At 39.4% G+C, this 27,674-nt stretch overlaps 2 protein-coding genes across 2 annotated transcripts; both read right to left on the reverse strand.

The window, feature by feature from the left end:
* Positions 1 to 620: 620 nt before the first annotated feature.
* On the reverse strand, positions 621 to 6,457 carry LOC104595594 (3-epi-6-deoxocathasterone 23-monooxygenase CYP90C1). Its single transcript, XM_010256383.3, has 9 exons — positions 5,679 to 6,457; positions 4,692 to 5,016; positions 4,448 to 4,597; positions 4,071 to 4,346; positions 2,901 to 2,990; positions 2,731 to 2,809; positions 2,525 to 2,631; positions 1,090 to 1,220; positions 621 to 968 (listed from the first exon to the last, which is right to left on the reverse strand). The coding sequence occupies exons 1-9, from the start codon at positions 5,879 to 5,881 to the stop codon at positions 878 to 880; spliced, it is 1,452 nt and encodes a 483-aa protein (XP_010254685.1). The 5' UTR covers positions 5,882 to 6,457; the 3' UTR covers positions 621 to 877.
* Positions 6,458 to 12,902: 6,445 nt separating this feature from the next.
* On the reverse strand, positions 12,903 to 23,652 carry LOC104595595 (Methylthiotransferase). The gene is made up of 3 exons (XM_010256384.3): positions 23,262 to 23,652; positions 14,685 to 15,742; positions 12,903 to 13,597 (listed from the first exon to the last, which is right to left on the reverse strand). Exons 1-3 carry the CDS (start codon positions 23,555 to 23,557, stop codon positions 13,089 to 13,091), a joined length of 1,863 nt encoding a protein of 620 aa, XP_010254686.1. The 5' UTR covers positions 23,558 to 23,652; the 3' UTR covers positions 12,903 to 13,088.
* Between the last annotated feature and the right edge of the window lie 4,022 nt (positions 23,653 to 27,674).

Raw genomic sequence — 27,674 nt, forward strand, 5'->3', positions numbered from 1 at the left:
AAGGAGTACAAATTCAAATACATACAAAATAATACAAAATGTAAGGTTTTGTAGTTTATAAATTTATATTTGTACTCCTTCCAAACTGAGCCACTTGTACAAAAGGAGTACAAATGCAAGTGCAATTAGGTTCACAAGGCTGGAAAGCTACTGGGTTACACAGTTTTGCTAGTTATATATACTTGTCAAAAAAACCAGGACCCGAAGAGTGCAAATACAAATATGTAGACTGGTGCATATTTGTATTTGTAATCTTCCAAAACTGAGCCTTATGGTTCGGCCATCTCTCTTAAAGCAGTGTCCTATTAGAAAGCTTTCCGCCAGTTTAGATTACAGAGAGTTGTAATAATGCAAACTTGCAAAGTTTCGATATTTTCTTCTCCATTATATTCCAGTAGCTGAGCACTGCACGCACAAATGACAGCTCTACACGTCCATCTATTGTAGAGTCTTTTGAACTCCTCCATCGCTAGACAATGCCGATGAAATCTGGATTTGGGCGCTTATAATGGACACCAACATGGACGTGGGTGGTTCTGGTTATCTGATATCTCCACGTATTGTCCCATCAAACAACATATATTATAATCAAGACAAGGGATAAGGACGAGCTGGCCTGGAGTTTTCGATTTCGATCTGTTCATTAAATCCAACAATCATCTTGCATTCTATTTGGATTCTGGAGGGAGAAAATGGAGACAGACAATCCAGAAGACAGCGACAAAAGAGATAATACCATTACATCTTCACCTATCATCAGTCCAATTTATTTAATTACAGATAATATATATTTGCATACAGCTGGTACGGATTTATGGAGCCAAGGAGGTTTCTCTTCCTGATAAGCCGATAAGCTCAAGCTGCTATCGAACAAATCCTAAGATGAGATGGATGTGACGACGACGGGCAGTTTCCTCTTCATCTTCACTGTCGGAAAGTTGACGATGCAATCTTCCTCAGCCACCCATCTGCGATCGAGCAAGCAACAAGCAGCGATCAGCGATCAGAGATCAGAGATCAGAGAGCTTCTTTATGGGGTACCAGCGAATTCTATAACCAAGTTTATTTATGTACAATACAAAGATTTACCTGTAGCGGGTGACAAGGTGATGGAGGAAAATGGAGACTTCCAGCCTCGAGAGTTCAAAACCAGGACACAACCTCTGCCCTCCACCAAATGGTGTAAAGCAGTTGTTATAGTTAAAGTTCCCTCCTTTTCTCTGTTAGAATAAAGCAGAGATCACAGCTTGTTACTGAAAACAAAGAAATAAAAACAAGAAAGGCTTACTAACTAAAGCAGAGATCACAGAACTACAATTGGTGCGCCTTCTTAATTGTAAGTCCCCACTGTTTAATGCCAAAACAGAGCCTCACACATGCCTTCTCAATGTGGATAATATATCTAGCTAAATAGTACAAAGTAAGCAATATTTAAAACAAAGACCTCAACTTCACCTCACATGCATGCCACTCAATTACTTTTCTTAGCTTCTGCATTTTCATGGTGAAAATAAAGTTAAACAAAACCAGATCCGCAGCTTCTTTTCTTCCCCAAGTATACATTTTCAAGGATTGGGAAACTTTGAAATCATGGGTTTCATTCTAATTACAGAAACATGATAATTTCTTCTGAAGATTCTGCCTTTTCATCTAGGTGGTTTTGACTGACAGACAATCTATGTACTCCATCCAACATGCATGCATTAATTCAAAGCCTGTATTAAAACTAAAAGCGTGCCAAAAAGCAAATCAAATGACATGATTTACAAAGGTGAAATCCATCCATGTTTCTGTGCTGCTTTTCTTCGGTAGTGTTCTTTTGTGTGTCAAGTTGTGGGGGGGCTCCTTTATTATTAATATTCGATTTCCTCTCTAAAGCCTCTTCACCTTAGAAGCTACTCAACCAACACACGCATGCACAATGAATTGACATTGTTGTCATCATTGTTTCCATAATCTGATCCATGGCACTATCAAATCAAGGTAAACGCCCAACCATTGTCGAAGTTACTTTTGATAAAAAACATAATGATTTGATCAACATGGTTTCTTTAATTTCTTGTATTATTCTTGTTGTTTGTTAAATCAAATCACAACTTGGATGTTAAACAATAAAAAATCTATTTGGGGACCTCACCTAACATCGTTTTAGAGCTTGTTTAATCAAGTGGTCTAGTTTTTTATCCTCCCTATTGTTTTATCCAAGGTTAAAAATATCGATACATCCGATATGTCTGGTTCTTTCTTTTACTTTCTTTTTATATATTTCTTTTCAAAATTGGTTTAGGGGGACCGATTTAAGGCTCCTCCACCCTCTGAACCGGTCAGAACCCCGATACACCTTCTATAAGGGCATATCGGAATACTCCCAATACTTTCAACCTGCAGGATGGATTTGTGTTTATACATACATCAAACCCAATTGTCTTTGCATGAAGGAGGCGTGTTAGAGAAAAAAACCCATTCAAGGACCTCACTTGAGGGGCTCTATACAATTCCTATGTTCTCCCTGACTAAGGCTCACCTCCCATCTCCAAGGATCAAATCTGTAAGGGTCCTCATAGTTCTCTTCATTCATGTGAACAGACACAAACGACGCCAATACGCACCATCCTTTGGGAATAAAATAACCTGCAAAAAAAAAAAAAAAAAAACAAACCCATATAAAAAGGATAAACCCAAAACAAAAAAAAGGAAAGAATGTTTATTAATGGATTACAAAGAACAAACCCTTGATTTCTATGTCCTTCAGAGTTTTTCTCCAAACAGCATTGATGATGTTCGCCATTCTGAGAGTCTCATTAATCACCTATAGATGATAAGACAATTCAAAGACCTAATTCAATTTACACTAACGAATACAAGAACATTAATATCAATTGCATCTACTTTTGTCTCACATTTTGGGTAAACGGCAATGACATGTAATCAGTCCAAGCATAATCTTCACCCAAATGGGCCTTCCGTCTTTTCAACTCCATGTTCTCCTCCTAATCATTCCCACAAAAATAGAAATAATCACTAAACAGAGGCCAAATCACAATAAGAGACTCAAATGAGGGAATAAAGAGAAACGGGTTTTATAGGATTGCCGCGACCCGCCGGTTCCTGGGTCGGGTCAATGACATTTGTCAACCTCTCCAGGAAATATTTAGTTATGTTCCTCGGGCAACGATCCACCTAGGAGTCGGAAAATGTAACGTAGATACCTAGATTCATAAGCTCAGATTAGCCACGTGTAAAGTTTATGGCCGGTCTCAGAATGTAGGGCAACCTTTAACGACAATCAACCATCCTTAAAAAGTACATTCGGATTCGATGTTAATTACTGTTCATTAATACTTCCTTACGCAAAGAAGGTATGGTACTTTCGTACGCAATGCATCGACACAGCTGTAATTATCTACAAACAAGACCAACGAAATGCATAGATACATCGAATTGGTGCAACTCTTGGACACCTCGCCATATAGACAAGAGTTGCATTACCTCGTTGCATACTGACATTTAATCGTAATCAGAACCCTGAAACCCGTGGGCCGACTGTTTATCATCTAGGTTGGACGGCTGTGATTGACTCAGAAATTTATCTTCATCTTCTTGGGAATCACAACAAAACAGGTGGCACTGCGTCATATGGTGAAAGTCTCACCTATCAATTTATTGGTGGCCCACGTGATCGTGGGATGTGGATACAGTAAAATAGAGATTCTACTTTTTCTTTTTGTTAATAAATGAAAAAATTGACAGCTAGTCAGCTAGTGGTCCAGAGGGGTACTATAAAGAGGTAGTCCTCGCATCTGACAGCCGTCCAATCAAGATCGCACGGCGATGGGGGAAGTACTAACCAGATCATACCTCAACGAGGACTCCTCACATCCTTTTCCATCTCACTCGTGCGTATGTTCTCGTGTTTAATTGAAGAATTGTGCCTTCAAAAGTCAAAATTTTCTCAATGCCTGACGTGGCACCAATCGTATACGTGGCGCACATGCCTTATTTTGGACCCCAGGACATCTATTTCCTAGCCGTTGGATCTGGCAAAGCAAATGAAATGTTGACCGGTTTACCTGTAATTGCCTTAGAGCGAGAGGAGAATCACTAAGGTATTTGATTGCGAGTGTCATCAGCATGGGCACCGAGTCCTCTCCCGGTATCATCATCCCAATAATATTCCCACTGATGAAATCCAACGGTAACCGTTGCTTCTCATCAGCTGCTTCACCAGAGTCACACAACAACACATCTACTGCGTCCATGGGAGGACCTCTCTCGTCTGTGTTCTCCATTTTCATTTTCTTCTCCTCCACAATTCTCCTCACCATCTTCAACAGCCTTTCCTTAGCCTATAATTAATAAAGCCAGAGAGAGAGAGAGAGGACAAGTTAACGTCAGTGAACAAAGAAAACTGTTAACAGACCAACCCACTGAAGATCTTAATTGTTACCTTCAATGATTTATACAGTCTGGTTCCCGGTAGCTTAATCGGTAAACAGACCAAACCTTTAATGAATTCTCCAAACTCTCTTCTCAAGAACTGTAAATCTTCGCCTGGGCCAACGCTCATCAATGCTTTAACCAACACTTGGAAAGTAATCTGAGGTAGCCGGAAAAGATTGTTGATCAAACCATTACGAATTCGAAAGAAAACAGTGAAAACGAGAAAAAAAAAAGAATAAAGAGAGACCCACGTTTCTGGTTTCTTCTTGCATGTAAACGAGGTTTCCCTCCTTCCAAGTTCCCATGGTTTGATCGACAGCCTTCTCTATCTCTCGTGTGATTCGAGCTTTGAGTTGAGGAGACTTAAGGAAGCTTCCTATTAAACCATGCACTCTCTTCTGTAGATTACCGTTCATTTGAAGTATAGAAGATTTTCCCAGTAATTCGGTGATCGATTTGGGGTAGAAAGGGATGAAGATGCTTCCATTGTTCTGCAAAACCACCTTGTTCACGTCCGGATCAGTGGAAATTATGATGGGTACTCCTAATATGTGAGATCTGAACACCTTCCCATATCTGAAAATGGAGAAGAATTAAGATAAATCGTTTGGTATTGATGGTGAGAAGCAAATAGCAAGAGCCGATATAATTACAAAACGTCAAAACCCAACAAAACTAAAAATGAAGAAACTTGAATATCTAAATTCCCGTGTCAGAAATCAGAAAAAAGATTCCATATCTGAAGTGGAGAAAATCGGAGCTAAAAGCTGCGCATTTGAATGTAAACCGAAAGAATACGTAAATAAACTTTGGAGAACAGAAAAGGTAAAAGACTGAAAGGAGAGACGTGGGTCGGAGTCGGAGATCTTTTTATTTAGGTTACTTCACGTGACATTTTTCTTTCTTAAATTGATTGGAGGCTTGGAGCAAAGAGAAGAGGAGAAGAAAAGAACGCCATTTTCAGTGGGAAATTATTCTTTTTGGGAGACAAATTTTCGCCTGTAGAACTAGAAATATATCTATGGCCAGTATTTCTTCTTTATTCTATTTGTCATTCCTTCAGTATTCAAACAAATTGTACAAAAACATATGAAATATGGAGGAGGTAGATACTATAGAAAGAAAATAAAATAAGAAAAACTATCCAGAGAGAAAAACCAGCTAAAAGAAGAATGTTTTTCCACCACAGTTTTGCAGGAGGAAAACACACTCACACACACAAAAGAAGAAACGCTTACAGAGCTTTGCGCTTTTCCATGAAGCTAACAGGTCGAGAGGTGTAGCCGGAGGCGATGAAATCCAGAGTCTCTCCTATTAGAGGCCACCCTGAACTCCCTCTAGGAATCGCAGCCTTGTTCTCTAATCGTTTCTTGCTCTTCCTCTTCCACCAACACCATCCCACAAAACCCACCAAAACCCAAAATCCTAAGACCAGTTTCATTCTCGGAAGCTGCAGCCTCTAATCCTCTTTAACTTATTACGTCAACCCTCGACACTCTTTGATGAGAATTGAAAGAACTAGCTAGCTAGCAAATTAAACACTCTTTTCACAGAAACCCACTAATCCAATTTCTTACTTCATACAATTGTATGAATGGACACCAGCCCAAACTCCCATTACCTTGTATTAGATTTGAAGTTTGATTGCAGAGAGACAATGGGATCCTAAAGCTTTTGCATAAGAAACTAGCTTCTCGCTCCTTTGTCTCTGAAAGATGCAGGTTCGAATTATAGAGAGGGAAGGGAGAGGAGGCGGAGAGTGAATGACAGTGAATGAGAGATTCGGGAGATCTAGAGTATATAACTTTTAATAAATGAGAAAGCTATGATGGAAGCAGCAAATGCGCCACGCTTATTCATTTTGTCTTCACTCTATGCGGTAAAAGAAAGAACATTAAAACTGTGTCTCCCTCAAGATTTTTATCTGATACACTTGCGAAAAAAAAAACGATCTTTAATTTAATTCAATCCCAATCGAGAGAAGCTCGTCGCGTATGGGACGTCCCTACAGTGTTTCAGTTCGTCGGATTGGAACGCAGAAACGTATATCTGATCGTGTGTTGGCATGAATCCTGTGACACATGTAAGAGGAGCGGAGATGGAGGTTTGGAATTGAATCTGGAAATTTAACGAAGAGAGGTAAGACAGTAAGAAGAGTATCGGACTGCAAGCAGACACGTGAGATTGGTTGGTTTCGTGTACAGAAGCAACAGCAGTGAGCCGAAATCGTCAGTCTCTCTCAAACCCATTCCATCGTCCTGTCATCATCACTCTTGGCCACAGACCCCTCTCCTTCTCTCTTCTTTCATGTCATTCATTTTCATTCTAACTCTGGCTCGGTTCCGGTCCGACCTTTTTCTCAGCCTTTTTTTCTACTTTTAGTATTAACCAACCTACTTCGTCTTGGTCATTTGAGTGTGTCAGTTAGGGGTAATGGGTTAGTCACTGTTGTGTTGGATGCTTCATACTTGTCGCCCAGAAGCCTTTTTAAATTACTTCCATCTCATCTGTTTGATATATTGTCTTAGAGATTGAAGCTTGCTAGCCATTACTGTTGGTTCAATTCTTAATAGTTTTATCGTCAGGTTTGGTTCTATTGTCCAGGGGACAAGCGCGCGGCGATATAAGCCGGCCAGTTTCACAAAAGCAACTCTGCCCTCTAATAAATTGTTCAGTGCAACAACGCCTCTGAGCCTACCCAAGAAACCATCATTCCAGGCTAGGCGACAAGCTGATTTTCCCACCCAGCCAACAGGTTGGACTAGCCGTAGCCGACCTGGTACGAGTTTGGCACATCTTTGCTTTCTGGGTTTTCATCTTCTCTAAAATATCTTTTCTTCCTGTTGGCCTAGTTTGATAATTGATATCTGATATCCATTCCATTTCGTGTCTATCAGCCATTGGCTCCAAAACCTGATCAAAATCTGGTATTCACTATTCATTATTGCTATCTTAACACCATTGTTAAACGGAAACAGAAAAGAAACAAGAAAAATAATTGAAGCCAAACGGAGTGATGTGTGAGTTCAACGTTGTTGAATCGAGGGTCCCTCCCTCCATTAATACGATTAAGACCCTGAGATAAGGATGAGTCAACAGACTGAGCCAAACATTCCCAGCTCAGTTCAAAACCCGAATCCATTTGCAATCTGGGTTGAGAATCGAGACATGACTACATGAGAGAGTCAGCGAAGTAGGGAGTACTGGAGTAGCCGCCCTTATCTTTACATGTAAAAAGACGAGTTGAATCGAGACTGGGCCAGACCTTGTAGCCTTCTTGGGCAATAAAAACAACGAACCTGAACTGGGGACGGACGCCATGAGGCCTGGGTTCAAGTAGAAGCTCCGGTGGGTGGTGGTGGGTCGGGTCAATAATTGCCACACGTGTACTCGTAAAGGCTTGGCTCCGGACACGTGGCACGCAGGGTAGTTATTAGCCTTAATCTTGGCCCCAACATGACGCATGACCCATCCCACTCCCCAGTCTCCCCCCACATTTGGCTTACACGTGTATGTAAGTTGTAACTACCTAGTGTAAAACGAAGCTGAGGCTTGCAGTGAATGGTCACCAGAAGATGATCACCGGGTGTCAGAACTCAGAAGCATCCAATGGTGGATTTGGGCCCACTAGCCCCTCACAGGCCCATTACCTATCCTTTTGTTGGGTCCAACGTGCACTTTTCAGTTTTCATTAATTTTGGTGGGTCTACTCCTCCTCCTTCTCGTGGAAATCCTTCCCTCCATCTTCTCCTCATCAATCTGTTGAGGAGGGAGGCCCATCCTTGCCACCCATGGTTTTCAGGATCGACCGTTATAATAACAGTTACTAATGGCGATAGACTGTAAAATTAAAAGCCATAAAAGAAAAGAGATTAAAAAAAAGATACGGTGAGAAACAACTAACAAGTTCCCAACATTCTTTCTTTAATAATTCATTTTTCTTGTATGGTGAGAAAAGATCCCGTATGGTACGGTTCCACCTAAATCATGAGGCAAAGCACAGATCCTACGTGCGTCATCGTCTCGTTCCCTTATAAGTTACATCAATGTCATATACACGTATAGAGAAATGATATGCTCAATCTAAAGTCTAAACCACTACGGACCAATAACCACGATAAGGCACATCAGCCTGACAAATGGGGCCCACATGTACAGAGGCTGATGTGCTGTTTCATGATTGGCCCACGATTAGAAGTGTGGATTGATTTGGACTGAACCCGTAGAATGTAGGAGATACCCTGGATTTGGCTAATGGCTACCCATTTTGATTTTTTTTTTTCTTTTGATTAGAAAGATACTGTTTCATTCATTCTTCGATTAGTGCTATCCATTTCAAAATTTAGGGTGCATTTGGTTTATAATTAAAATTCCTTAAAATGATCTATTCTCATAATCTATTTGATTCAAACATGTTCATTCTTAAGGAAGAAGAGAAATTGGATCTCAGATATTCCAAACCCCTATTCTCACAAACTAAATGGGCCCTTAGATGTTAGAAGCAGGATTAGAAAATATAAATCTTTGGATGGGTTATAGGGCAATATATATATAAACAATCTACGAGACCGAATCAGCCCCCCACAGTACATCCCCGCCGTGTGGACGTTATGAGGGGCAGTTTTGTGGGGGTTGATTTGAACTCACAATCTACACACAAAATAATCAAAGGTACTAGAATCTGATTCTAGGCAGAGAGTGTAATCTTGAATGAACTGACTTACAGCCAGGCTAGCTTTACCAAAGGAAATCAATGCCACAGAACAGAAGAGCATGCACCGACCCTCAGTACAAGAAATGGACACACAAAACATCCAGCAGTTTCTGTTCATATCCTCGTCAATTAATGAAAGGATGAACATTAATTTCTTGTCTATCCAAACAAACAGATGAGTAATGGATGGCCATTTCTAGTACAAAGGGCGTAATTGGGTGTTCCAATTTGCCCCACATGTTGTTCTTTTGACATGGCATCCATGCATGCATCATCGATATTACAAGTTCTAGGCGTAGTCCCTTCCTTCGGCCATGAAGTGAAAGTGACGCTTGATACAACGACCACACAATGACCAGAGTTTTCTCATTTCTGGTCTAGTCAAGACTAAAGAGCTCCTGGGGGTGTGGCCAGCCATGGCGCTGCTCCATGCGCTCATGCTATCTGCCTGCTCTACATGCCACATGCATAGGAATGCTTGGGCCAACCAACATGTGCTGTGCTGGAGCACTGCCCCAATAAGAGTCAAGGTTCAAAATTTAGATACGTATCAGGATCAATACACATCATATTAGTGGCCTTTCGATATATCTCTACAGAGGGTGTTTTGGGGTGTGACCTGGTTTAGGGGGTAGATGGGTAATCTCTACCGAGGGTGTTTCGGGGTGTGACCTGGTTTAGGGGTAGATGGATCTTAAACTGACCCCTCTGAACCAGTTAAAGAAAAAAAATTACAAAAAACGAGCCAAGATATAGGCCGATATGCCTCAACCGATACATCGACTTGTATTGATATTTTGAACCTTGACAAGAACTATATATGCTCTTAATGTTTTAGTAAGTTTACTAGCTTTTGCTTTTATCTTTTAGGCGCCAAACATTAGGGCATGTGAAGAGTAAGGGCCAGCTCTGGAACCACCACAAGAACTGAATCCTATAAAGCCAACTTGAATCAGACAAAAGAATTTGAAAGGATCCCATTGTAGGACAGATATCTGGTAATTAGAATTAATATGTGGCATGCATGAAAACTGCTGGAATATCAAATTAATTCTTAGATCTAACTTTCTCTCTCTTGTCCCCTACTAGATATCTGTAAACAGATGGGATCGGGGGTCTGGCTTGGCTAATTTTACTAGTTTATTGAATATTCCCAAGCCTGAAATGCAGTTAATGCACCAATTCCATGGTTATGTCCTTGAAATCATTATCCAACAAATGGAAAGAAAGTTCTGTGGTGTAGAACAGTCTAGCTTTAACTCATTAAAACTCATTAAAGCTAAAACAAAGAAATAATAATTTCTATAAACATATTATCCCTGTATCTTACATTTTCATGTATATAGAAAATTAGCTAGGGAAAAACTTTTGTTAATTATTTCATTATATATACTATTAACTTATATTAAGCAAGTATATAGCAAATAAATATAACTAAAAAATATAAAGAAAATCACAATAGCTAAAGGGAGGAAGATCTTGGTTTCAAACTGTTGTTTCCTTGGTTTTTTCTTTTTTCTGAAAAATCAAAATACTTTTCAAGTAGAAATATCTCCCAACAAGTAGAAGTGTGGAACATCTATATCTTAAGGTGCAATGTATACTAATTCAATAATTGACCTTCAGATCCTTATGGAACAAAGCTGCTGACATGGTATGGTTGTTGCTATGCCATCCAAATACATTCCAAGTACCAGATTTTGATGAAATAGAGGCAATATGGAAAAATAAATATATAGAATCATTTGCTGATAGGACTAAGAATCATTTTACATTATGGCATATGGCTTCAAAAAAAAAATTACATTATGGAAAAAGCTTGGATCTAGAGACAGAATCTAGACTAGGACGATCACAGACCCACCTTGAATATTAATGGGGACACAAAATCAGTTTAAATTCTCATTCAATATATGTGGTTTTTAAAGCAAATATTTTGAGGTGGGGATCCATTTCCTGAAACTTTGCCACGTGGTAAGTTAGATGGGCCTAAGCCCACAATAGGTCCAATGCAGCTGTGCCCCCTGTACCAGAACCGTTGAACCAACCCCTTACATTATCCACTATTGGTTTATGGAATCTATTTGTACTGTGTCATCATAACGAAAGGGGTAGAGCAGTGAATCAGAAAGCTTGAGGTGAGGGTAGGTATTCTCAGACAGCACGGTAGTATCAGATTTGAATGAACAGGCTAGAGGCGGGTAGGTAGTTGGATAAGTGTTGGTTTTATAAAAATTGTACATTTATGCAAATGAGGTGTCGTGGTGTAGTTGGTTTTTGCGGTTTACTCAGATGAACGTGTCAACTAGTGGAGGTTATGGTCGTCGGACCGCCGGCGCCGGAGAGGACATGTCCATGTTGTTGGAATGTGAAAGTGAAACATCCCATCTCGCCGTTGTCTGTTGCTGCAGGCAGCAGCGAGCATTCGGTGCCGTATATTAGAGCATCAGATAGCAGATGCTATTGCTGCCCACCTAAGCCATGGATTGGGGTGAGCTAGTATTTCATGGGCCATGGCTCTGATGTCGAGCTCATTGCATTTGCAGCTCTAGTCTTTTCTTCTCTACGGATCATCAGAATAGTAGCTCCGTGAGCCGAACCTCAAACTCGAAAGTGTTCAACGACGATCATGACTTATGACTATAAACTTTCTTTCAGTAAGAGGCACACCGTGTTGAAGCATATCCCAGACCAAAATCTGATGGGAGGAAATTTTCCTTGTGGGCCCGGATTAGCTGTTCTACTTTTACCAGAAAAAAAAAAGGTTTAGCTGCACGTTAATCAAGCATGACAATGAAAGAGTGGTTACTCAGCCCTTAGCACAGTCATAAGTGCAGCTAATTCGAATTCTTTTCTTATACATCCAGATGGAAATCTTGGATCAGAGGTTACTTATTTTAAATCCTTGACACTGGTATTTCAAGGCAACCGCAGTTGTATCATGGCGTGGTTAATTGGTTATCTTAGTCACAGCTCTAAGCCCCAAACTGGGGCTATTCCGATTCCAACTGTTTGGTTGGACAGCATCAGAATCCCATTTCTGTGGAATGACATTCCCCCATTTGAGGGAATCACCATTCCCTGCCTCTCTCTATCCCATTCTTGCTGATTCTAATAATCATTCTTATTTCTATCTGAACCAAACAGATTATGAGAATAAATCATTCCCATTTTGATTCCGGAGGATTTCGATTCTGATTCCAAACCAAACAGACCCTAAGAGGAATGCTAATAAACCAGCTTATCCAACTCTATTAGGAACACTACTCAAATAAATATTTAAATACTGTGGACTTGAAAGAATGCTAATAAACCAGCTCATCACACAATATTTAAATACTGTGTGATGAACTCGAATTTGGTCCTCACAAAAATTGTCCTCACACTGTCCTAGTGTTTTGCAGCCATGCATTGTAAGCATCTTCGTATCTGTATATTCTCAATGCACAGCGCTGCAAGGGATATGAGGACGGTGTGAGGACCCGGGACAATTCTATTTGTGGCTATTGCTGAGGCTTGGGCAACTTAAGAGATAAAGCTCTCTTGCTAGAAAACAAAGAGAATCTTAAAATTAAATCTCAAAAAAGTTTCTAAGATTGTGAGAATAACAAGGGAATAGCCACCAGGCACCACCCCTTGTTTCGGCTAATTTCGGTCCTCAATGTTCATTACTCATGCAGCTTCGATTCCCAAATGGTCCAAGTTCTGTTTGTAGACTTCGAAGCCAAAATTGGATTAAGAGCCTCCCTTCAGAAAATCAATTTTTATATTCATATAATTTTGGGCTTTTCAGAAATTCCCTACAGACTACTCCACCCCATCCCCCCAATCTTGGGATGATAAGGAAAAAGTGTCATTGAATTATTTTTATAACAGATTACAATCACATCCAAAACCCACAGGAAGCAAGGACAAGAGGGTAAGGAAGAAATTTTCAAGTTCTGTTTGCACAAGCAACAGCCGCATCATCCATTTTGGTGTAAAATGAGCTCAGATCTGTTATAGCAAGTGCTTCCCCGAACAATGACGCTTTCGTTGATTTCAATATGTGAACTTCTACATAATCACCAACTCTTGGATTCCGTTTTTCGTCAGTCTCGTCCCGATGTGGGACTGCAACATTCACAAATGAGACTCTGTGGCCCCTATCACTCTTTCCAATGAGTTCCCTCTCAGGAGCTCTCTTGTTGGGTCCTTCTACTAACACAAGTTGGATGGTTCCAATCTGGGAGTCATAGCACTTACCTGTTGTATCACGGAAAGCCTCGATGAGCTCAGTCAACCTCCTCTGCTTCACATCCTCAGGGACATCATCAACATAATTTCTATGGGCATGGGTTCTCTCTCTCATGCTATATGCAAACATGTATGCCATGTCATATCCAACAGCCCTTATAAGGCTTAATGTGTCTGCATGTTCCTCCTCTGTTTCTCCACAAAAACCTGCAAATTAATCCAAGAAAAATGTCAGGAGAGCAAGCATAGCTTTAGCAACATGCACCTTTGCCACAAATCAGACCAAGAAAAGTAATATCACCAAGTTGCTCATGACCTGTGCTATGTAATGGCCATACAACAAGTACGACCTAACCACCTGATCTGTATGTTCATTTGTTCAAATTCTGGTTTGCAATTTGCGATTCACATCCATTAGATAAACAGACTTGAGTCTCATTAGGGCTGTTCATAACAATACCCAAACCGACCAACCCGGTCCGAAACCGAACCGACCCGAACAAACTTAGATATATTATATATATAATATATTTCAGATATTATATATATATTTCAGCTTTATTTCAGAAATATACATATTATATATAAAAAATCAGTTTTAATCCACCAAATCATTTTTAATTTCCAGGCATCCAGCCTTTGCTTTCTTAGACTTGAATCCTTTACTGTTCACACCGAGAGAATCATTCACAAAACCGACCCAAACCGATTCAAACCGACCAGGTTGGTTTTACTTAGTACTGAGTCGGTTTTGGTTTCATTTCTAGGTAAACTGACCAGGTCGGGTCGGTTGGAAAAACGCCCGTAAACCGACCCAACCTGACCCGTGAACAGCTCTAAGTCTCATAATGGCTATTTTGTGCTAAAATGCTAGAGGTCAGGACCGTCAGGTACCCAATCAGGAGAGCACCCATCACAATATCCGTAAATGGATACAGGTAATGATGCAAAAGATATTGCAGTTTTATATTCCCAATATACCACTCAATCAAGAGCATTCTATATACATTTCAACCATGAATGGACACAGAAAAGTAGCCAGATGGCAGACTACTGAAAACGTATTCATAAACCACTAAAATAGAAAGAGAAGAATACCATCATACTCCTCCAAGGACCCAAAAAAAATCTTGAATAAAATAACAAATGGTCTATTTGGATCAATGGGTGGCTATGGTTTTCAGCTCCCTTAGCATATGATATCTAGACTATAAATAACTAAGTTCATAATTGTTGTTGTATCAGACCATTCATGAAGTGATTTTGTCTCTAGTATGGAATAATAAATCCTTACCACATATAAAATCACTGCTTATCCCAACATCAGGAATGGTGCTTCTAATCTTCTGCACAAGATCCAAGTATGCCTCTCGAGAATACCCCCGACGCATTCGTTCAAGTACTGTTGTGCTTCCTGTTTGTGCAGGCAAATGGATACTTTTGCAGATATTGTATCTATCTCGCATTAGATATAGTAATTCATCTGGGAAATCTTTAGGATGTGGGGATGTATATCTGAATCGCATCTCAGGAAATTCTGTGGAGAGTCTATCCAGAAGATCAGCAAAGCGCAGACCCATGTTCTTTACCTTGCACATGCTGGAAAAGCCTTCACTATACTTCCAATTGATTCCTGGTTCAACATCTTTGTCAACTCCAGAAGCATCATTGTAGCTATTCACATTCTGACCAAGAAGCATTACCTCTTTCACACCCTCTTTCCAAAGTTCACCTACTTCTCTTACAATTGATTCAACAGGACGTGATCGTTCTCTACCTCTAGTGAAAGGAACAATACAAAATGAACACATATTATTGCAACCTCTCATCACAGAGACAAATGCAGTAACTGAGTTCTTTGAGATCCTGACTGGACTGATATCGGCATAAGTTTCTTCAAGAGAAAGAAGTGTGTTTATCCCCTTTTGACCATCGTCAACTTCTTCTAACAAACGTGGCAAGTCCCTATATGCATCGGGTCCACAGACTACATCAACCATCTTATCTGCATCAAGAATCTTATCCTTTAACCTCTCAGCCATGCATCCCAGTACAACTACTTTTGGAGGGTGCCAAGATTGCGACCTTCCAATGGACACATTACTCTTCCAGTGCCTCTTAAGAAACCAGAAATAGTTAAGTCTCTGCCACACCTTTTGTTCTGCATTGTCCCTGATAGCACAGGTATTAATAAAAATGATCTCTGCACTCTCAGGAACATCCACAACTTCACCGTAGCCAGCATTTTTCATGACAGATAAGACAATCTCCATGTCATTTATATTCATTTGACATCCATAAGTTTCATGGTAAATACGACCTCTTGGATGCACTTCCGAAGCTGGTAAGGAACTACACAGATAAAAAGGAGGAAAAAGAAAGTTGCAGTTAGGAACATCTATTTGAGCAAGTTAATAAAATAATAAGGATAAGCTATTCCAATCCACTTTTTACTATTGTCACTCCCTCTTGAATATCTTTAGTAAGTCAAATAAGTCAACTTCTAAATATGCAATATGGAGTGGCAATAGCACTATCCTGCCATGAAGGAATATTCACAAATACATAGTTCGTTCCATGCAGAAATTATGAAGTGGCAGAAGCGCCACTAATAAGACAAACAACAAAATGAAAACTTATAGATCATTAAAATTAAGAGAATCTTAAACATTTTAATTACCAGAAAGCAAAATTTTCATAAGTTCATAAATAAAACAAGTAAACATAATGAAACATGTACATTAGGTAAGTAGACAGCACAATAAACTGGCCTTTCTAAAAGTAAGTCCCCAATTGAACTAAAAAGAATAAAGAAGAACCATCAGCTTGTCCTGGAATGGAACATATGACTGAATAAAGTGACTGATGTGGAATCTCTAAATGTCTAATCAGATTGTGCTACTCCAAACTCCAACCATTTTCTTGAGTACGCTGATCAGGAAACTTGAACTGAACACAAGTAATCCAATGTACATACTGTTTGATTCTCATTTTTCAAGCGCAAGCTTAAAATCCTAGGACTCATATTATAAACCCCCTATACCCTTCTATTCTGGGAAAGTATAACCCAAATACAATACTTCCCTTTAGACCCCAGACCCTGCCAGATAGAACATTCACTGATCTTCTAATCCATCAGAATGTCAAACTCCCTGTGGTTACTAACTATCTAGCTTCTCTTAAGGTTTGAAAAATATTTCCATAACCTAAATTTTCTCCAATCATCCAGCCTACTAATTTGCGTCCTTACAACAAAGACAAAAGCTTAGCTCTGAAGGAGTCTCCCCATCTTGTTGGAACTAAATACGCATAAAATATCATATTTATGGTCCCTAAAGGTGTGTAAATCAATTAAATGGAGTGGGAAAGTTGTCACTCAGCTTTTCTGTGAAATTGGGAAGGCAAGTTCCTTCTAGCAAATGGAGCATTGAGAACATCTCATGGACCTAACAATTATTAGGATGCTTATCCTATAATGCACTGCCAGAGTTAGGTTTTAGTTCAAAAGGAGTGTCCCTCTTCCTAAGACTCTGAACTTGTTCTGGAGGAACCTCCTAGAACATTATTTTATTACTAAAACTTTCAACAATTAATAAGGCTTTCCAACTATGCGTGGGGAAAAAGTGGGAGATAACATTAATACAACTAGATAGCTATGGGCAATAAAACCAATAAAGTTGGTACAACCCATTAGTGACCAAGCCCGTAGTGTAATTCCAACAGATTGCCCATCCCATATTTTAGTTCATGTTTTATGGGAGAGTTTGCTAGTTTAGATTGTACGATGAAGTCTAAATGACCCAAGAAACTTAGTTTGGGGCTCAAAAGGAGTCCAAGTGTTCCTTTCCCCATCCTCTCAATCCATGGAAAAAGATTCATAAAAGAATGTTCTGGCACATGTTTAATAATAAAACCTTTGACCTTTCTAGGAATCCTTTCAAGAAAAATATAGAATTTGGATGGCTGTTTTTTGTTGGGAAAACTCCTATACAAGGTGGTGTATAGGGTTGGTGTTAACTAAGGGAGTGACATTGACCAAATTTTCAGAGGATTCTCTACTTGATGAATGGTTTGGATTGGCCACAGGGTGTCTAGGGAACTTAGTTGACCCAATTAGCAAATCCATCCCTCTCCCTCCCTGTTGTATTTATTTATTTATTTTTGGATCAATGACTCATAGATTAAATTTAAAAAAAAAAAAAAAAAAACGATAGATGAGAAGATACAGCAGTCAAGCCACTAAACAGATGGGCAAGACTAGAAGAAGTCTCAAAAGAGGCCAATCACATATACAACTCTAAGAAGAATGAGGTACAACTTTTTTTAAGCTGAATGAAGTGCAACTGTACACGCAATGGCCAAAACGAAGAGGTAGAGTGTATGGAGATGCACTCAGGCAGCAGTGCTTTGGGTGATATGGGAGGAGAGAAATCTGAGAATTTTTTAAGAAAACAAAAGACGCAAGGAAGTGCTGATAGAAGGGAGCATGATAAAGGTGACTTCGTAGGTAAAATCTGTGGGATTGTTACTCAGATTTTATGATATCTTCAGAAATTGGAGGACAGTAGCATCCTCTTCATCAACTAAAAAGAAGGTCTTAAGAGAGTGGGATCCCCCTGATTCTGGCTTCCTCAAATTAAACTTTGATGGAAGTAGTTTTGGCAACCCATAAATGTCTGGAATTGGAGGGGTGATAAGAAATGACAAAGGGACTGTGGTGGGGTTGTTCTCAGGCCCTATTGGAAGGGGAGACTCCACTACAGCTGAACTAAAGGCAATGGTTTTTGGGATACAAAAGGCTATGGAGTTGAGTGAGAAAGCTGGTTGTGGAAGGCGATTCCAAAGTGGTCATAAGCTGGTTAAAGCAAAATGAAAAGACTCCCTGGCTCTATCGAAATGAAATTAAGAAGTTTAAATGCTTTTCCAAGGACATGCAGTTGTTAATACAGTGGACTCCAAGAGCAGCAAATGGCTTTGCAGATCAGCTAGCAAAACAGGGGGTTAACAGGGAACATTGTTTCTGGGCTCAGTTGTAAGGCTGGATAGTTAAAAGTCGATAGTTGGCAAACTCTAAATTCTAGTGGGGTAGCTGAGGCTACTCATTTCTGTAATCTTTCTGAATTTATTAATGAAGTCTTTTTTACTGATAAAAAAAAGGTTCTGTATCTTGAAATAATTCCTCCCAAAACCACTTCAGTGCTGTATGTAATGTAAAAACCAGGGGTGCTACCAACTTCTGATGCTTTATTTATGAAAAAATGGAGAAAAAGAAGTCAGAGAGCCTACTCATGAGTCATGACTTCACATGGAGGGTCAATGACTCAATGCCTAATGTCTTCAAAATAACTAGAGTTGAGCTGTAAAAGCATAAGCCTCAAAATAAATAAATAAGGCCTACACCTATGGATTTTTAGTACCGACTTTCTTTCTGGCCAGGCATTAGCATTTAGAAACCATGAGCTCACTTCTTCATGAAAGCATGGGTGTCTAGTAGACAGGCTTCTAAGGGGAAAAAAATTGTTAAGGTTTGTTAGATTGATATATTTGTAAATAAGAGAAGTTATAGATGAATGCCTGAACATCTATAAAAGGTTTATAAGGTATCCCCAAGGCTGTTAGCTGATAAGACCCCTAATATTGTATGGGCAAATTTTAAATGAAGAATCATAGCATCCATAAATGAACATATAAGAGATGAGGGTGTCAAGATGGATGAATGAAAAATACAATAAACAATAAAACTAGAAAGAAGCCCGTTCATTCATGAGAACCTAGGCATGGTCCCAATGTGTTACCAATGGGAAATCAACTCAGATGGTTTCTTCATTTGCATAGAAGCCATTATTGACCCGAAAGATTTATTGATCCGACACAAATAGAGGTTTCCAAAAGAGCTTCTGGATAAAGATTATTAGCTGCAAATATGGACAAGAAATCCACAATTTGGGGCTACTTCAGGCTTGCACTTCAAATGGATCCAGCATATGGAAACTGGAAAGGCATCACGCAAGTCAGGGATGTTTTTATTATAAAAAATATTGTTTATTTTTCTTATTACCAGTGAGGAATTCCAATTTTGTTTTTTTGCCTTACTTTTCTGGATTAATAAATTATCTTCATTCATCAAAAAAAAATTCCAATTCTGTTTTTGGACAGACTGATGAGTTGGTGACAGACCATTGGGCAATGTTTTCTAGATTTTTTCAGCCTGGTAGCAGCAAGAAATGATACAATTTAGGATTTATGAGCTGATAAGTGATCAGATTGTTTCATCACATCAACAAATGGGAAACTGATTCTCTGGCACACCTTCTAGAAACACTCAACTGGACTTCTATTTGGGGTGAACTGATTCAAGAATCTAGAAAGGCAGAACAAAATGAAGCATTTACAGTGAAGTCTTTCTATGACTCCCTGCTAGGTTCTTCAAGGGAATCTTTTCCTTGAAAGTGGGTATGGCAAGCACACGTGCCTTCAAAAGTCCCTTTTTCATGTCAATACAATAGCTGTCTTGGATAAAATCCTAATGATTAATCATTTGATATGAGATTATGAAGGGAAGAGGTATTAAAAACAGACGCAACCACTGTGAATAAGAAGAGGAATTAGTTCCACACTTGCTCTTTCACCACTCCTACACTTTAAATTCATGGTCCCATTTTTTGATACTCTTTAGACAATGTTGGGTAATGCTTGTCCACCTTCAAACTACTTGTCGAGGTTGCAAATCAGATTGAAAAGTTTATGAGAGATTTTTAGGAAACGGGAGCATGGGGGCTTAGGCATTGGTAATATTAGGTTAAGAAACTTTGCCTTGTTAGGGAAGTGGTTATGGATATTTCCCCTACAGCAGGACAGTTTGTGGCACTTGGTGGTAGTAAGTATTCACATTATGGCAGCAAATGGATGGGATGCTGATATTGACTCTAGGGCTTCTCACTTCTCCCCTTGGAAAGCCATTATTGGAGTCCTACCTACCTTTCGACCTTTCATCAGGTATGATGCGTGCTCAGGCAACAAAATTTTGTTTTGGGAGGAAATTTGGATTGGGAACACTCCCCAAGGATAGGTTCCCAATAATGTATTCTCTTTCTTTAAATAAATTCAAGGTTATTTCCTCCTTTTGTGTGTCTAAGGGTTCATGGAATTTGGGCCTGAGGAGAGGGTTGAGGGACTCCGAAGTGGCTTTTGCATATGAGTTGTTCTCTCTTTTAAGTTCAATTTTCCTAGATCATTCTTGCTTGGATAATAGAATCTGGTCAAAGTCCTCAGGTTTCTTCTCTTGCTATTCGTTTTTCAATGCTTCACTTCAATTTGTTGTTGTGCTTGTTGCTTTTCTTGCTAAAGAAGTGTGGTATACCACTGTTCCACCAAAGGTTAGGGCTTTTTGTTGGGAAGTGGTTCTCCAAAAGATGGATGCTATGGATGTGCATCAAAGAAAAAGGCCAAATTGATGCCTTTCCCCACATGTCTATAGCCTTTGCTTGAGGAGTGGTGAGACAGTGACTCATCTACTAATCCCTTATCCTTATGTTTCTTATATTTGGGAATGGTTTTCCTCTCCCTTTGGTTGCAGGTGGAATCCTCCCTCGTGTGTGTTGAACCTTTTGACTCTAATTTCTTCTAACAACCAAAGAAGAGGGGTAGAGTGATATAGAGAACAGCAAGAGCAGCTGCCCTATGGTCGGTTTGGAAGTAGAGAAATAACAGGATTTTCCAAGGGCAAGAAAGATACAGGGAAGCACTTGTCGAGGGCATTACCATCAAGTTTATACATTGGCTGAAAGCTTTACAACTTTTCTTTTGTTGGCTTAATTAGAGGTTGGAGTGCTATAGTTATCTCCTCTTCCTCATCTCTTATAGTTTAGGAGAGTTGGTCCCCACCTTTACTTTTTAGGGTGAAATTGAACTTTGATGGAAGCTCTCTAGGTAACCCAAGTCCCTCAAGAATTGGGGTGGGGGGGGGTGTCTTCAAAGATGAGGAAGGAAGAATATTGACCCTTTACTCAGGCCCAATCAGGGTGGGACATTCATTAAGGGCAGAAGTAAAGGCCTTACTCCAAGGTCTTAGACCGGCAAAACAATGGGGAATGCAATAGTTAGAAGAGGAAGGAGATCCCAAGCTGGTAACCGGTTGGATGCAAGCAAGAAGCTTGGGAGCATGGTCCTCCAAACAATTGCTAAGAGAAATTATGAACTTACCAAGGGAGCTTAGGTGCAGTTTAGATGGGTAACAAGATCAGCAAGTGGAATGGCTAACGCTTTAGCTAAGCAATGTATCAATAGGGGCAAGGCGCCAACCAGCTGGTTGGTAAGGTCTCCTGCTGGTCGTAGAGGAGGCTTGGGATCGAATCCTGCCTGCACCTGGGTTGGGGGATGGGCTACCCCCTGTTGTGTAGCCCTTCAAACGAAATAAAAAAAAAAAAAAAAAAAAAAACAATGCATCAATAGGGAGGCTTTGTTTTGGGCTTGTTTGTAAGACTGGCTGTCTAATTGTCTATGGGTTCTCCATTCATTCTTTGGGTGGTGACAGTTGTACTGTTATCAATGAAAGTTATCTTTTCCTATCAAAAAAATGCCTAGGGACATCTAGACGCAGATTTCCCCTTGGTTGACTAAAGGTTTCAATATCCAGGGGCCAGGGATTGATTATAGAATCTGTTACTATTTGCATTGTGCTAGAGTATATGCAAGGAGGGGGAAACCTGCATTTTTGAAGGGAAGAGATTTAGGGTTGATCTTATCGAAGGAAAGATTGGAAGGCCGCTGGTGCATTGAGTCTTGATACCTAAGAAGTTTGAGGTTCTATCCCACAACTATTTGAGGACTCAATTGGAGAACATTCTGTTTAATTCATATTTGACGTTAACATGCATACTTGTATATGAAAATCATGGCTCCAACTCATTAACCATGAACATCTTTCTGTAAAGTTGGCATTTTTTTTAAATTTTCCCTTTAATGTATAGTGATACACGCTCACCATTTATACATTTTTGTAGTGACTCCAAGTGGTGAGGTAACTAAGCAATGCTTTGTTGAGTTGAGTTGGGTTAGATCTAATAATACTTGCATTCTCTTTTTGTTAATATTATGCTTCTCTGAGTTAATACTTAATATTGCATTCTGTTATGTTATTTGGAACACTCAAGTCTTTAGCTACAGTCAATCATCTAAGAGGGTGTTCTACACCATGAATACTTTTATTTTACTAAATTTCCATGTCAGCAAAAAATTGAAACACGTCTTGAACTGTGTTTTTGTTCTGAGAAGCAAAAACAAGTTGGCTTTGTCTCAAAAATACAATTCATGTTTTTTGAAAACATAAAAATAATGCTTATTAAAACAAAAACAAATTTTGGAGTAGAGATAATATACGATTTATGAAACATGATATCGAATCACCAGATGAAGACATGTTCTTTAAACCAGATATTCAAAAGCACGTTTTTTTTTTCCAGTCTTGGAAACAAACAAAAAAAAGCGTATACAATCAGGAATATGCTTTCTGTGTTTTTGTTTTAAGAACCAATCTGTTTTTAAACCAGATAGTTTTGAGTTGTATTTGGAACACACAAAAATCGCAAAAGCGTATAATTTTTTAGACCAAGAGTCTGTACAAAGTGTTTTCTTATAAGGAATAATTTGCAGCTTATCTTTCTTTTGATGAATGACGAAATTTCTTTAATGGGAGGAGCAAATGGCGTTAAAGAAGTAAGGAACCCTAGAAGCTGTAGGCATCCAACATTCACGAAGCGCGAAGCATAATACAAAATGTTTCGATATCAGAAAAGGTAAATTCCATTAACGGGCAGAAAATAACACAAACAACAATTACATGGTCTACTGAGATATGCCAATGAGAGCTCACTCTGACTGGGTTTCCGAAGCCGCAACTGCCGCCCGACTGATGAAGTGGTGGAGGCCCGGACCCTCGGTCTTGCTGGAGAGTGCAAACTGTGACTGGGATAGGGTTCTGGATAGATTGAGAGAAACACTGCGTTTGAGTGGCCGTGAAGTGAGAGGATGTAAAAGGGAAGAGAAATGAGATTTGCGGGTGAAAAGGGAGAAGTTCAACTTAAAACAGTGGCAGCTTTGGATTTTGGTGCGGAAGACATAATGAGGTTGATTGAGGAGGGAAGAAAACGAAGACAGGGAAGAGGCCATGGGAGACGGAGGTGTTCTCCCTCTCGTTTTCTCAATGGTAGAAGGTGAGATGGATTCGGCCCTTGTGGTCTTCTTGTTTGGAGAGTGAAGTGTTGTTGAACTTGAACTGAATGTGGATAGAACCTTAGACCGGACAAACCGGATGGGATCTGGATCCGGTCGGACCAAATGCAACTCGGATCAGTTAAACTTCGGATTGCCACTTTTTTTCAACTTGTGTTGGAGATAACGTATCAATGATCAAACTTGTAATTTTCCAAAAATATTATGCGACGGGACATGAGTAAGAGTAATACATGACCTAAATGATGTGAATTTTTACGAAAATAGCTAGAAAACCATTTTATTTTTTTAATTAATAAATTTTTTTAGGGTAAATTTCTTAGTGGTTATAACTGATAGAGGTAACTTTTCACTCCTAATGTCATTCAAAGGTATGATCCTTTGAAAATATCAGCTTTAAGGCATCTTTTTTAAAAAAATATCAGATAGGGGCACTGATATATGACGTGTATTACTATTCACCGTACGGTAATGATATATACATTGAATTTATATCATACAAGACAAAATTACCCTCACCGTTAAAAACCTCCTACTCTGGACTGTTCTTAGAAATTAGAAATTAGGAAATATACTTTGCTCTGTTCATTGATGAAGGTGGTAATCGCCGGTTGCTTTCTGATGGCTTCCCGACATGGGTCTCTGCTGCAAATCGGAAGCTTCTTCAATCACCCAGTGCAGCTTTACGAGCTGGTGTTGTGGTGGCCGCAGATGGGTCTGGTCATAACAAGACCATCTCTCAGGCGGTGGCTGCTGCTCCAAGGAGACTTGTCCAGAACTGACAACAGAGGGCTCACAAACGATCAAGCAAGGGCTCGAAATAGCAAACCCAGCAGTACTGGAGATGGCGCTGGAAGCAAGCCTTGCCTGCATCAAGGAATGGGGGAGACCAGTAGGATACATCACCCACATCGTCTATGTCTCCTCCAGCGAAATCAGATTACCAGGAGGAGACCTCTACCTGGCGAGAGAGCTCGCCCTGCGCAATGACGTCGGTCACGTAATGCTATACTTTCTTGGCTGTTACGGCAGCATCACCGGCCTTCGCGTGGCCAAGGCTGATGTCACGAGCAACAAAAACTGGGCAGGTTTTTACGTCATGAGCAAGGCTAACGCCCAAAAATTCACCGTCAGGAGCTCTTGGATTGCAGCTGCCGGAGTTTATTAGCAACAAAAGGGTGAATAGGGTTTCATATGAAGAATGAAGGCTATAATAGGGTTTATTTTCAATTTTGGAGAGAGGAGTAAGATTTTTTATAGTTTTTCATTTTTTAGGAAGAAGAACAATGGGGTTTCAAAAGCTTCAGTCGATTAACAGGAAGAGAAAGGCGGAGAGATTTCTTTGGGTTTTCGATACATTTTGCAAAAAAAGAGGAAGAGGGGCAGTTTTGTCATAAAAAATGCATCAAAACCATTTCCCATACGGCGGATGCACCTCGAGCTACCTTTTGTTGCTAATAGAGAGCAAAAGTTGCTCTCTTTGTGCTAGAATTTCAATTTCTTAAATTACCATTATGGTTTAATTAATTAATTAGAAAAATAAAGGTAAAAAACTTGTACACGAGTTTGGATCCGGTGGCCACATTCACCCTGTCATACATTGGGAACATCTTTGTACTTTGAATCACTGATAGTATGGCAATCAATGTGTTGTGGTTAGCAACTCAGCATATCTAGACTAACTTAGGTCTGCAACTTGTTCGATCCAACATGAGCCCGATCAGATTCAACTCAAGTTTTTTTGCACAGGTTAGACTTAAATTTTTATGTTGTGGGGTAGGCTCAGGCTAGAAAACTCGAGCCCAACCTGAATTTGGGATGGGCTTGGGTTAAGGCCTCAGGTAGCCTAAGCTTGACCCAAGCCTATCCCAACCCAATTCAAGTTCGACTAAACCTGAGCATGCCCAAAAAAATATGTATGTATGTGTATACATGTACATTTGTAAATAAAATTTGTACATATTTTCAATTAATTATACTTTTAAATTGGATCATAAAATCTAACAAAAAGATAAATACATACAAATATATACATAAATTCTTTAACCCATCCAAGTCAAACTAACCCAACATGGTCTAACTTGGCTTAAGCATGAACCCAACCTGAGTTGTATTGAGTATAAACTCAGGTTGGGCTTAGGTTGATAAGCTTAGGCTTAGCCTTGCTGAGGTTTACACCTTTAGGGGTGGGTCTAAATGACCTTCAATCCAGCCCAACTCATAGAGTTCCACCTCTAATCATGGTTTTCAAAACCAGACCGGATTGGACGGTCATACCGAACCCCCCCCCCCCAAAATCGTTGATTTGGTTAGTAAATTGCTGACCCAGGCAGCCGAACCATTCAATAGTTTGGTCGGTTTTTATTTATTTTTTGTCAGAACGGGTTGTTCGTTCAGTTCGAATGGTTGAATTGTTCGACCCGGGACTCAAACCCCTGATCTCATTGTCCCATTCGGTTTTAAAAACCTTGCCTCTAATACAACCCTTTATTTTAATTTTTTTGGTAAAAGACTTAAACCTCCATTCCATCATTCTTATAAATTAAAATAAAAATAAATAAATTTATAATATAGAATATTTTAGACCATAAAATATGAGAAAATTTCCACTCTCCCATATTAAAAAAATTAAATTTAAAAATGTAGAATACTAATATATATATATATATATATCTATGGTCGATTCAGGTCGGTTTTGGTTGATTTACAACTAGCCAAACCAAAATTGACTTGCCTGGTCAAGTGGGAAATTATAAACCAAAGCTGATGAAAATACTAAAAAACGCAACCAACTCGTGCCAAATTGATTCTAGTTGGTCGGCTTCATCAGATTGATGAACAGTCCTACAAAAAATAACATCAGGACAAATGAGAATGTATTAGGGGCAAAGTTAAGTACCCAATTTCAAAGGGCAAATTTCTTAAACTACCTTAAGGTTTAGGAGATTGACTAAGTATACCCTTATTGTTTCATTATTGTCTTAAAGTATCCCCACTATTCCTGACAATTGCCACCACCGTTAAATCATAAGGATGTGTTTGGTTGCGGTGCAATTTTATTTGCACTAATACAAAGGTATGGGAGTGCAAATGAAAAAAATGCAAATTCTCATTTAATTTTATGAAAAAGTACAGACAGACCTAATGCAACTTTCTAAATTCCACTACAAACCTATAAACATTGAAATTGTCAAACACCCCCACTATATGTACCAATGCCCGTGAATTAGCATCAATTCCGAACTGGCACCTACCCCAATTGTACTTTAGGCCTCAAAATTATGACCCTTGGCTAAACCATCATTCTCCCTTAATTTTATTTTGGGTTTTACTTTATTCTACTTCTTGTCTTAATTTACTTCATTCATATATTGCAATCAAACAAAATAAATTAAAATTTGAAACAAAAATAGGTCAAAATTCATTCAAATCATTTGTACTGCTATAGTTTTACATCATTACAAATTTATTTGTATTGCAATCAAATACAGCCTAATGAAAAAAATAAAATAAAATGTCAAATTTGTTCTCCACTTTTTTCTCAAATTTTACCGCTACGCCCATTCTTACATCCATCATCCGCAACATCGTCGTCACTACTACGTTCCTTACATCACAGACAAGTAACACCGGGTGAGAGGAAGGGGAAGAACCCTGCAAATCTTTATAGGGTTCGGAATCAACCTGCTAAAACCAGACTTTCAACTCCTCCCGTCCGTCGATTTACAGCTGAAGAAGAAAGAGGTGCTACCGTCTTTGTTTCTTCCGTTTGCTCCCATCGGTGGGTTTTGATCTTGTTACGTAATATGAGTATTGCCTCTTAAATAGATCTGATTTATTTGAAGCTTCTCACAATAAAGAAGGTTCACACAACAAGACCTCACCAGCAACTCCAAGGGTCAGCAAATTGGGCAGGGGAGTAACTAAATCAAATGCCAACTCACCTTCTCATCTGCAAAATCCACGACTTTCAGTTTCAATTAACCGATCGCCCAGATTAGTTGACTCAAAGCCTGCAGTAGATCAGTGATCCCCAAGAATTACAGTTACTCCT

Source organism: Nelumbo nucifera, chromosome 5 (assembly GCF_055504915.1).
Source record: "Nelumbo nucifera cultivar China Antique chromosome 5, China Antique-T2T, whole genome shotgun sequence".
Classification (NCBI taxonomy): domain Eukaryota; kingdom Viridiplantae; phylum Streptophyta; class Magnoliopsida; order Proteales; family Nelumbonaceae; genus Nelumbo; species Nelumbo nucifera.

Bases quoted from the DNA above. Each gene is read 5' to 3' on its own strand.
- LOC104595594 (XM_010256383.3), bottom strand. From the start codon at position 5,881: ATGAAACTGGTCTTAGGATTTTGGGTTTTGGTGGGTTTTGTGGGATGG. The intron at 4,347-4,447 runs GTAACAATTAAG...TATTAATTATAG, and splicing joins GACTGTATAAATCATTGAAG to GCTAAGGAAAGGCTGTTGAA. The intron at 1,221-2,524 runs GTGAGCCTTAGT...TTATTCTAACAG, and splicing joins TTGATCCTTGGAGATGGGAG to AGAAAAGGAGGGAACTTTAA.
- LOC104595595 (XM_010256384.3), bottom strand. From the start codon at position 23,557: ATGGCCTCTTCCCTGTCTTCGTTTTCTTCCCTCCTCAATCAACCTCAT. The intron at 15,743-23,261 runs GTGAGCTCTCAT...TTATCTGTGTAG, and splicing joins GCTTCGGAAACCCAGTCAGA to TTCCTTACCAGCTTCGGAAG. The intron at 13,598-14,684 runs GTAAGGATTTAT...ATTAATTTGCAG, and splicing joins AAGCAGTGATTTTATATGTG to GTTTTTGTGGAGAAACAGAG.